At 42.0% G+C, this 11,887-nt stretch overlaps 1 protein-coding gene across 1 annotated transcript; it reads right to left on the bottom strand.

The window, feature by feature from the left end:
* Positions 1–1,527: 1,527 nt before the first annotated feature.
* LOC137245945 (DNA-directed RNA polymerase II subunit RPB2-like) lies at positions 1,528–3,204 on the bottom strand. Its single transcript, XM_067777122.1, has 4 exons — positions 2,530–3,204; positions 2,008–2,463; positions 1,689–1,966; positions 1,528–1,638 (listed from the first exon to the last, which is right to left on the bottom strand). The coding sequence occupies exons 1-4, from the start codon at positions 3,131–3,133 to the stop codon at positions 1,528–1,530; spliced, it is 1,449 nt and encodes a 482-aa protein (XP_067633223.1). The 5' UTR covers positions 3,134–3,204.
* Positions 3,205–11,887: the final 8,683 nt, after the last annotated feature.

The following is an 11,887-nucleotide window of genomic DNA, read 5'->3' as shown; positions in this document are numbered from 1 at the left end:
GCTTTTGAAAGCGGTGTATCAAAGGTCAACGCTTGGTTAAATGGTGTTCAGTGTCGGTAACTTCATTCACTAGAAAACGCCGTCTCATTCAAACAGCAAAAATGCAGAAATAGGAAGCGCAGATAAAAACATCGTCAATAACAATAAAAAAAAATAGCAAAAATTAACGTAGCCAAATGTATTTGTTTATACTCCCACAACGTAGCAAAAAATAATTTGGAAACCCACTCATCAAGTGAAACAACATTTCGTTTATGTACCGCCAAACTTTTTTGGGAGAAACAACTTTCTTCTCGGGACATGGTATAGCGCAAATATCTTTTTGTTAGGAATATTGAGGGGTACTTTGCAGCTATAGTGCAGCGCCGTTACTATTCATACCCAATGCCTCCAAAAGATATAGTCAAGGGATCAAAAAAGGGTATACAAATTAAGGTCGCAACGTTAAATATACATTTATTTTCTCCCTCCTCTATAAGTGACTTAAACTACCATTGTTGTAGTTACTTACCTGGCTTTGGTAAACTTGTCGTGGCAATTGTCTTGGTCCTCCTCCGATTGACCGTGTTCCTGCATGCAATTGTCGTTGTTGCTGAGGCTGTGAAGCGTTTCACGCTTAAGACCTGAAAAACATGTAAAATTTAGGGTAACTGTCGTCATATATTTAATTATTAACACAACTTCAGAATACAACGCCGGTGTTTTGAACTTAAGATCTGAAGCAGTGGGCAGAACACCAGCGCTATTCTGACAAATTAACTTTGTTTTACCTACAGAGGTGGTTACAGGAACAGCTGGAATACTGTTTGTTGTATCCTCAACAATTTCAGAAATTATTTGATGAGTTTTCCACGCGAGCACCTGCAATAGACCTTAGCACAGCTGTCTGTCCAACATCTTTGGTACTTCCTACCCATGAATCTAAGCATACAGCGCTATCACGTAGCCAAACGTTAATAGGACGCAGTCGTTCGGTAATAACATTTTTGATAACATATTTTTGTGCCAAGCACTTTAACATCGGCATGCTGTAAAGGATTTTGATGTGCATCCCATGGAAATGGTTCAACGAAGCATGCAATTGGGATTTTAAATGCGTTGAAGCGCCATGTAAATCACCCATCCAAATGCTGAACAGTTTACAAAATCAAGCCGATGCTGGTATGAAGAAGGTGAGACCACGTTGTACATTTTCTTTAGCGTCCTCAAAATTCATTCTGAAAGTTAATTTTTGGTAGCAAAATTATACGCAGCAGTTCTATCAGTGAGAAAGAAAATGAAAGTTAATAATGTGTAATGTAAATGTATTCACCATCACCTGAGAAACAACATTTTTTCCATGTCGTTTTAGTTACTAAATCTTGCAACTTTTGTATGGGTTCTGGCTCACCATCTTTTCCCAGTGCTATAACCTCTTTTGAATCATAAACGCGTATAACACGACCTGATGTGGTTATTAAAAATGCATCGCCCCTTAGAGCAAACTCTATACTTTTAACTGCCGTTGCGCTAGAAGATCCCGGTCATCTAACTCGCGCCGACCCAACGAAGCCAAAAGCAGACGATGTACCATATAACCCAAAAAGTATGCGTTCTTGGTCTCGCAAAAATCGGATACACCCACGTGTGGCAACATTTCTTTTTGTAAAATCCTTTTTTGCATATTTAATAAGTTTGTCCTTGGTTACACCTGGCCGTGCACCACGTGAGCCAATGAAATTAGGCGCCACATTTTGTTCTTGTATTGCGAAAGCTTCGTCAAGTGAAGGTTTTACCATTTCCATCATTTCAGGATCGTCAAAATTATATATAATATGCTCCAAAATATCACGATCCGCGACAAAACCCAAGGCACGAAATACAATCATAATTGGTATCTCCTGTTTGAAATGGGGCAAAATCGCTATGATACGTTGACCAATTGCAGCTTTCTTGATATTATTGTTAACCACTTTATTGACTTTCTCTTGCATGTAAAATAGATTAACTAAAAAATACGTGGCTCACTAAAGCTTTGCGCCGCATCGTCTACATTTCGTTCAATTTCAATTGTGTTTATGCGAATCATTGTATTCGGAGAACGCTGGAAGTTAATACGCATATATTGCTTCCTACGTTTATTTTTGAAATGTGTTTTTGTATGAGTTAACGTTTTCTCGATAATTGTAGCCTCTACGTTAACCAAACCATTTGGAAGCAGTGGACGACCGATCAAAGTAAAATCCTGTGTACCTGCCAACAGAACTTTATCCAAACGTATTTTATCACCAATTGTCGGTGGCCAATAGCCTTCCACAAGTATTATGTCACCAGTTGTAATTTTAAATTGTTTTCCATACAACTGAACTACAGCGAAGAAGCGTCCCTCTTTTTGGGCTGCCAGTTGTGAATTTACTTTGTTAAATACATCCTGGCACTCTTTTTGTTGGTTATCTGGAGTTTCTGGGCTTTTGTTTGCTATTTCTGCAGGAGGAAGAAATGCCATTATTTATTGAAAATTGATACAGATTTAGAGATTATTGCACAAACCCTTCATTCCAATTGCAGATTTCTTGATATTTTGTGAACCACGCGCCATCATATTTACCCATAAAGTGGAGGTAGGTCTAGAGCTGTGTTCAAGACATGAACGAATTTCCGATTTATATGCATACTTTCCATCTTTCATGCTGAACACGTACACTGCGTTCGTAGCCACTTTCTCTCGCGCTATCAATACTTTTTCCGAACCGTTTATTATGAAATAGCCACCTGGGTCGAGCGGACATTCATTTAATTCAGTTAAATCACGATCGGTCAGCTGCGATAGCAGACAATAGGTGGAACGTAACATAATCGGAATTTTGCCAATAAATGTTTTTTGATGTTGTGTTTCAACTGGGTCAACACCTTCGACTGTTTTTGTAATATCCACGTATAGTGGTGCGGAATAGGTTAAATTCCGCAAACGTGCTTCATTCGGCATCATAGAACTAAGAGAGCCATCCTTTTCCCAATGTGTGGGTTTGGATAAATAAATTTCTTCGAATTTTAACAAGAAGCGTGGAGGCGTTTCAATTTCACCAGAGGTATGCTGTGCTTCCGCTTGTAAATCAATTGCTGGCGAATCTTCAACAATACGCTGTACAGACATTTGGATAAATTCATCGAAACTGTCCAGGTTAAATTCATTTTATAAATTTAAAGCGTATGTGAGTATTTGTATTGCTGCGCACCTCGTTTTTTCTTTCTCAATGACAGGAAATTCATTGAAGGGTAATACAATCCACTTACAATAACACAATGTACACTACAAAATCCATACGGTGTTGCCAGATGCTAAGGCGGCGCAAAATCGGGAAAAAAGCAATCACATTTTTCCCCCTTTCCCTCTTTCTTTTTGGGCCGTGTTTTACGGATTTTAACAAAGGTTATTAAAATGCTCCCACTAGAGGGGATGATGACTTAACCCCTTTTAAGGCGAAAAAAGGGAAATTTATAACCTGAAAGAAAAGATCTTCTCTAAAATATCCTACTACCACCCAGATCAAATACACCTGATTTCTTATAGTGGGTTAATGTACAATGTATTTATCACACTTTACAATAGTTTTTTTTGCAGATTACACTGTAAGGGCGTATATGGGCGGAACGCCTCAACCGATGCCCCCCCAAGGACGGCGGCAGGCCAAGTAACCGTCGTTTTACACAAATAGGGCTCGGCTCTATAACCAAAGGCAACCAGTGCCGGATCTCCGGGCGAGTATAGTACTCGATGAAAAATCCCCCAATCCGAGAAAGCCGGCACCAGAACCTTGCCTGGGCACGTGCGCCGACTCCGACCGTCAGATGTCCCTGCCCCTCGTGCAGGCTCCGCAGCTCCCTTCCTCCGTCCAACTCGTGGTACTGGCTTCACAATCTATAGAAAACAAATGAAAAATAAGAGAGTTTTAATCAATGTTTATCTCAGATTAAGGAATAAATAAAACTTACCTCTGTCTTCTTTGGCACGTTCGGCATCCTCGATGCTGCTTTAAAATGATTAATTACCCTGCAAAAACGCTCTCGTCATTCCACGTCATTTGACTAGTCATTTGACAGTCATAGGTTATTTTCATAATCACATTTGCTTGGGCGCGGGTAAGTTTATGACCTAAATTTGTAGGGTGGCCACACAACCAAATACGTTCCACAAAGTCATCCCCGTGCGCCATCTGTCGGCAAAATACTGACAGCCGGCCGAAAGCTTACCGCGTGGCTACACTTAAAGCCAAATCTGTCAGATCGCACACGAAGCGCACCGTCATAGAGAAGTACTTGCCATTTTAAACAAATCGCGTGGACATAAAGATAATTTACATAAAAACCACGTTGTATATCGAATTTGTGTTCAAAATGAATCCAAAAAAAAAAAAAAAACAAACACAAAATCAAGGCTCTTGTGCAGCTAACTGCCTAAGTAATTGTAGCTTGTTGCCAACCTCTTGCGAATATCTTCTCGACACCCAACTCCCCTCACGCATGATGAAATCCCCTCAAATTCTAAACCCTGACCAATGACAATTACCCCTTTTCAGGTCCAGTATGACCCGGTACACGCCTCTACGCAGGAAGGCGGAACGCATGGCCCAGCGATACCCGAAACCATGCCACCTGTGCGACAAACGACATCCGATCCGGTTATGCCCGGTCTACCGAGCCAAATCGGCCGAGGAAAGGCAAAGGGAAGCCGCATTAGGACGGTGCTGCGGCAATTGCCTGTCAGTAGCACACCGCACCGCCGACTGCACGAGCAACGGACGTTGTCACCAGTGCCAAGGGGACCACCACACCACGTTGCACCAGAGCTTCGACAATCCGGAGCCCCAGGAAGTTGATACCAGGCCATGGAGCGTTCAGATGGATAGCGAGGACGAACATATTCTGTCTCTTCAAGCATCAGAAATAGGAACTGACAGCGGACCACGCGAGCTAGAGGAAGGAGAGTTGGACGAAGCTGGAGCGGAATCACGGCCTTTCCGCCCGGCCACCAGTAGGAAGGTGGAACCAAGGAAGTTCCGGCCCCCACTCGCACACGAACGCCGCAAAGATGGAGCGGAATCACGGACTTTCCGCCCATCAACTACACACCAACGTCACCAAAGAGCGAGGAAGCGGGGCTCAGATCGTCACAAGGGAATAGCGGAATCACGGACTTTCCGCAGCCCGAACCGGCGTCAACGCACACGAGGAGCGGAATAACGGACTTTCCGCCCCCGTCAAGGATACGAGTTAGAGAGAGTAGGTTCGCAGGGCCAGCTTGAACGACATTCTCGACGACTGCCAGCGGCCTTCAGAACTGGGCAAATTACGCGGGAGATCGTAGCACTACGGCCCTTTACATCGATATCGCCAACTGCCGTGATCAAAATCGAGGCGCGAGGGCGATTGCACCTGGTACGCGCACTCATCGACGCGTGCGCCACAACTTCAATAATTTCACGCGACCTGGCTCGACAGTTACACCTCGACGAGGAAAACTACAGATCACAACGAGGGTGCCTCTTGCGAATAAGGGGTAAACATGGGCAGAACCGTAGGCTCACGATTCACGCTACGATCGTTCCCAACTACGTCCGTGTGAGTCCAAGCGCGAATGTCGACCCCTCGGTCGCAACACCGTATACCCATATGAAGCTCGCCGATCCAACATTTTTTGTATCAAGTCCGGTTCGACTCGTGTTGGGAGCCGATATATATCCGGAGCTGATACTGCCGGGCACATTGCCATCTACGTTTGGCCCTTTTTTAGCGCAGAGCAGTATATTTGGCTGGCTCTTGTCTGGAGCATGCCGCTCCTAAATCTGCCTCAACCCTCGAACTAGCTTCACGTGCCATTAGTGTGAAAAGAGGTGCAAAAAATTGAACTCAACCACGTACTATTTCCTAACGTTTACTTTTTCTTTACTACAGCTCCACGATTTACGGATGGAACCGAAATACCAATTACTGTATCAAGCAAAAGGTCGCCATGCCGCTGCCCTTATTGGGACATCCATGAATTTTGTGCATTTAAATATTAGTTAGTATTAAGTTGATCAGGGGAGATGGCCGCAGGGATCTACCGATGTTGCTTCTAGCAAGGGGGGCCGGCATGTTTAGGCCACCAAGCTAAACCCAAGAATGAGCACTGCCAATAGTGACCCAGCCTAATGTTAACTATTTGTGTTTGCTTCTATCTACTTTCGCGCACTAACACCAACGCCTATATATGTCCGTGCAGGCGTATGTGTACGTGTTGGTGCGCGACTTTCCAATTTAACTTTCCAATTTAACTTTCGTTCTATTACCCCTCAAAACCGCTTTTCGACGGAATTGAAGGGTGAACGCGTTTTACAAGAAAGAAACTCTTTCACTTCTTTTTTGGAAAGCTCCGCGATCACTGCAGCCATCAGCCCTGTTCTAGGTAAGATTTTCTTCTGTTTGCATACTTTAACATATATATATATATAATTAATTAAACTGGATTAGCTTTTGTATATATTGTGAGTTAGCTTTGAAAGTGCAAATATTAAATTGTCAGATTCTTGAATTTTAATCTGCTGTGTGTTCTTTTCCGTTTTTTTATCTTTTTCCAACGAGCGCAAAAACCCCTTGGGAACTCACTTGAGCTATCGAAGCCCCAAGAGGTTTTTTCAAGTATGGACAGTCAAATAACTCGAGAAGTTTAACGACCGAAGGGCATATTTATTTTTATTTTATTTACGGTCTTGTAGACCTAGGATTAGGTATATGTATGTATGAGGTCATTATCTAAATGGTAGTGCTTTGCAATAGTTATATAATCATTTCTTAAATTTATTAATATTTTGACATTGTTTTATTTCACATGGTAGTTCGTTGTATTCCCTCAATCCCTCGTAGTATACATTGTTCTTGTCGAATTCCGATGGAACAGCTGGGAGAAAGTTATTTCTGTTTCTTGTATGGTAATCATCAGGGCAACGAAAAATATGCTCAAGCATGTTTATTTTCGTATGTTCTATCACGAAATATATAATGTAGGAATCCTATTTAAAAAAAAAAGGAAGTGTTTAAGCCATATTTGTTAGAGTATATTTCAGCATGTTTGCTGGGTTGGAGCTGTTTCGGTCGATGTCAATGTCTTCTTTAAAATTCATGACGTTCGCCATATGTTGTAGGATGCGGAGACTTTCCATTGTCATCCTCCTTTTGCATCTTCTCTCAACATCTTAAATTCTTGCATTGCCAAAATCAGCTGTATTATTTTTGTTAGTCAGGTGTTGAGGATATTCTCGTTCTCAATGCTCTTTTCGTTGTGCCTATGTAACACTTATTGCACATTGTTGTTGTTACCGTTGCATTGAATTTTATACACTACATTGCATTGTTATACATACGTACCAGTATCGTGGAGGGAACTCAACGTGGTCTTTATCCCCAAGGCAGGGAAACCCTCCCACTCTAAACCAAATGATTATAGGCCTATAAGCTTATCTTCTTTTCTGCTTAAAGCGCTTGAAAGCAAGCACAGCATGCCTATATTAAGGGCAGGTCAACTGACACGACCTTGCACTCACTGGTATCCGCTATCGAAAGGTCACTAGACCTCAAGGAATACACATTGGTGGCATTTCTAGATATAGCGGGTGCTTTCAACAACGTTCTCCCTGAGTCCATCACCTCGGCGCTGACCGATCTGGGGGTGGACGCGTGCCTGGTGGAGTTTATATACAATCTGCTTACGCGTAGGCAGATTAGAACTGAGCTACGTGGATGCGTGATCCGCAGACACGTCGGCAGAGGCACTCCGCAGGGAGGTGTTCTCTTTCCGCTACTTTGGGTTGTTATCGTCAACCAACTACTCCGCCTCATGGAATCGGAAGGTCACCAAGTGATCGCGTATGCAGATGACATCTGCGTCACTATGCGGGGAAAATTTCCGCAAACTCTTTGCAACCTTATGGAAGGGGCACTATCCAAAATCTCGCGCTGGGCCACAGCCACAGGCTTGGAAGTCAACCCGGACAAAACCGAGCTTGTCCTCTTCACGAGGAGGTATAAGGTGCCAAATCTAACGCCGCCAAGATTTGGGGGTACGTTTTTAGCGTTTAGCGATCGAGTCAAGTATTTGGGAATAATTCTGGATAGGAAGCTATTATGGAGTGACCATATAGTGGAGCGATGGAAGAAGGCAGCAGCAGCGCTGTTCACCTGCAAGAGGGCAATTGGCACCTCCTTGGGATTCTCCCCCAAGGAGACATACTGGATTTATACAGCCATTGTGCGCCCGATTCTTCTTTATGGTGCCTTGGTCTGGTTGGCTGCACTAGCTAAAACTACCTATCTTAAGACGCTTCAAAAGGTGCAACGGAGTTCGGAGCTCTGCATCACCGGGGCTCTCGGCTCCACTACTTCGCCACCTGGTGGCGAAGGAAATAGCGGTCATCGCCGCTCTACGCATAAGGGAAACAGGTCTCTGGTCAAATGGATCTAGTGGACACGCGACAATCCTGGGCACGAGCGCCCAGTCCCAATACCGGCGCGCACTGACTACTGCACGCCAAATAACGTCTTCGTTAAAAATTATAGTATATATATACCATCGCGACAGGAATGGAATACCAGGCAATATATGGTACCGGGTGCCATCAACATATTCACGGATGGTTCTAAGCTTGACGGGAAGGTGTGAGCAGGCCTTTTTTGCCGGATCTGGGTCTTTTTTCGCCTACCCTACACTGTAGTGTTTACCAAGCGGACATGTTGGCAATACACAGGGCTGTGAACCATCTCGGGTCTATGCCTAAGGATGGTAAACGGGTGTTTATTTTCTCTGACAGCCAGGCCGCATTAAAGGCCCTGGACTCATTCATCGACAACGCAAAGTCGGTCACTGAATGCCGCAGATCTCTTAATGAGATGGCTCAGCACTTCAGTATCAGCCTTATATGGGTACCTGGGCACAGGGGTATTGAAGGCAATTGCAGAGCAGACGAGCTGGCCAGAAGAGGCACCACCGACCATATCCTTCCGGGAAATGATTCGGTAGGCATACCCATGGTCACTTTCAGGCTTCGTGTGAGCACAAGCACTTTAAGAATCGCAAATGGACTATGGTCAGCCATATCTTCGTGTGAGACATCCAGGCAAACCTGGCCCTCATATGACAAGGGGCGCACAGAAGCGCTTCTGACTTTAAACAAATCAGCTCTATCGTCCCTGATAAGGGTTCTAACAGGGCATTGCTTAATAGGCACGCACGGTACTAGAATGGGGGTAGCGACCTTCGACTATTGTCGCAGCTGCAGATGTACAGAAGAGGAAGAGAGCGTCCATCACCTTCTCTGTCACTGTCTAGCGCTTAGTAGGCATAGGATGGCTATCCTCGGTAAACCTTTTCTACATGACCTCACTGAGTTCTCTTGCTATGAAGTAAAGGCTCTGGCAAAATTTATAATTTCCACGAGGTGGTTTGACCCGCTTTAGGCAGGGTAGGGGTCCTTTTTTGAGACCGTACAGGGTATTACAATGGGCCCATTGGTGGCCGAAGTAGTGAGCTTGTTACCATAGTGTTCAGCTCAGCCCTTGCAATCTAACCTTAACCTAACCTTGCATTGTTATTCCTTGTATATTTTGTCTTTTTTTTTTTTTTGTAAAGAAACAACTAAGAGTATTGCGTGGCTTGTGAGCAAATGTTATGTTGTCTTTTTTCATAATTTTCCTTAGCGATTGATTACTTGTTAGTCCGGGTACATAGGTAACTCCAATATAAGTTTTGTTAGTGTTTGCTTGAGCTGCTAGCCAACAGCAATAACGCCCGAAAATTTTACCAAAAAATACGGCGACAGACGGAAGGTCTTAAGACTGGGTTAAACTCCTGTAGGAATGAAAACAGCGACCTTTTTACTGATATCCAGAGAGTGCTTAGATTATGGAGGGAACACTTCTCTGCTCTCCTAAATGGAGTCAGCAATTCACCGCGCAGAGATGAAGAACCCGATCCCGCAATCGATGATTATGGAATATATGTCCCCCCGCCCGATTATGACTGAGTTAGAATAGCAATAACCAGATTGAAAAACAACAAGGCCGTGGGCGGTGATGGATTGCCTGCGGAGCTTATTGTTTTTATTGTTTATTGTTTAAGCCTTTGGATTACAATTCTTACAGACTAAATTTGAAAATTTACTTAAAATATTAAGTACATTTTACTTATGGTTCCATATTCTTTTAAAGGAACGATACTCTAATTCACTTTTAGATACTCATGCACTCTGTACCATTTATTACAACCCTGTAATATAGATATATATACACTCATAGATCCTAAGAACAAATGTCAAAATGAATTACTTCCTTTCTCTTACTTGCAATAAAAACTTTAACGCAACAGGTTATGGGCCTTATGCCACGTGATTAGTTAATACGGGAAAACAGTTTTCGCGCTAAAATGTTGTCTTCTTCGACTTTACCTGCGCCATTGCACTGGGAAAGGCTGCGTGGCAGGAAGAATTTCGATGTATGGAAGCGACAAGCAAAATCCTGTCTCGTAATTAAAGGAGTTTGGAAAGTGGTCGAACAAGGTATTGCAAGCGATAAATACGTCGACTTGAGCGAACGTGCTTTGGATGAGATCACGCTTATGGTTGATCCTAGCAATTTTGGACACATTGCGAGTGCCAAAACAGCTAAGGAAGCATGGATCGCACTTATGAACGCGTATGAAGATACTGGTCTAACCAGAAAAGTAGAGCTGCTAAAACAATTAGTTAATACTAGGCTTGAAAGTTATGATTCCATTCAGTAATATATAAACGACATCGTCATGATTGCACTGAAGGTGAGAAATGCAGGTTAGCTGCATCATTAATGTTAGCTGGATTGCCTTACGACTTCAAGCTTTTGGTAATGGCAGTCGAAAATTCTAAAAGGAAACTAACACTCCCAAGTATACCGTCGAAGCAGAAACGTCGTTTTTTGTAGTGATGTCCGCGTAATTATTACATAGTCGTTTTTATGTAGTCAGAAACATCGTTTTTTTGTATTGATGTTCGCGTAATTATTACATAGTCGTTTTTATGTAAAATTCGTTTATATATAATATCAATAATGTGCATAGCAGCTACAAAACTGGATTTTTTAATAAATTGACTTGATACATGAGTAGCCACAAATGAACAATTAAAATCAAATTAATTAAAAAATATTGGCAACTTTAATTTAAAAATTATGTGAAGTAGAATGTGCATTTTGTATCACAGCTAGATTTTTTTAACAAATTAACTTGACACATGAGTGGCCACGGATGAACAATTAAAATCAAATAAATTAAAAAAGATTGTCAGCTTTAATTTGGAAATTAGGTGAAATGTAAAAATATAAGTAAAAATTTTGTTTTAAATAAATTCATACATATATGATAAACGGAACATATAACGGGGTATAGATTATACCTTACATATAAATTGTGATAACATACATATAACTCCACAAAGGACAAAAAGTACAAGTAACGGGATTAAAAATACCCTTATTATATATTAATGTACAGTCATGTACACATGTAACTGGATAGAAATTCACATAATACATAATTAAATGTACGGTTATGTGCATATATTCACATTTTACATACAATTGCTACGCTATATAAACCTAATACGACGAAACACATAACCAGAATGAATATAAATTCATTAAAATATGACACCTGATACGACGAAAATTCATTTACAAGAATAAAATTATGTAAATACTAGCCTTTCCCGCGGCCACGTCCGCAAGGAGAAAATATAATAAATGTGCTATTCACGTTAGCCTGCTTATCAAGTTGTCTGTTTAAAAATTGTTTCTGTCAATGTATTTTATTTTTTAATACAGTAAAAAAAGAACTAAATAAGCTGAT

The sequence above is a fragment of the Eurosta solidaginis genome, chromosome 3 (genome assembly GCF_040869045.1).
Source record: "Eurosta solidaginis isolate ZX-2024a chromosome 3, ASM4086904v1, whole genome shotgun sequence".
Lineage (NCBI taxonomy): Eukaryota > Metazoa > Arthropoda > Insecta > Diptera > Tephritidae > Eurosta > Eurosta solidaginis.
This window is presented reverse-complemented; position numbering and strand designations above follow the sequence as displayed.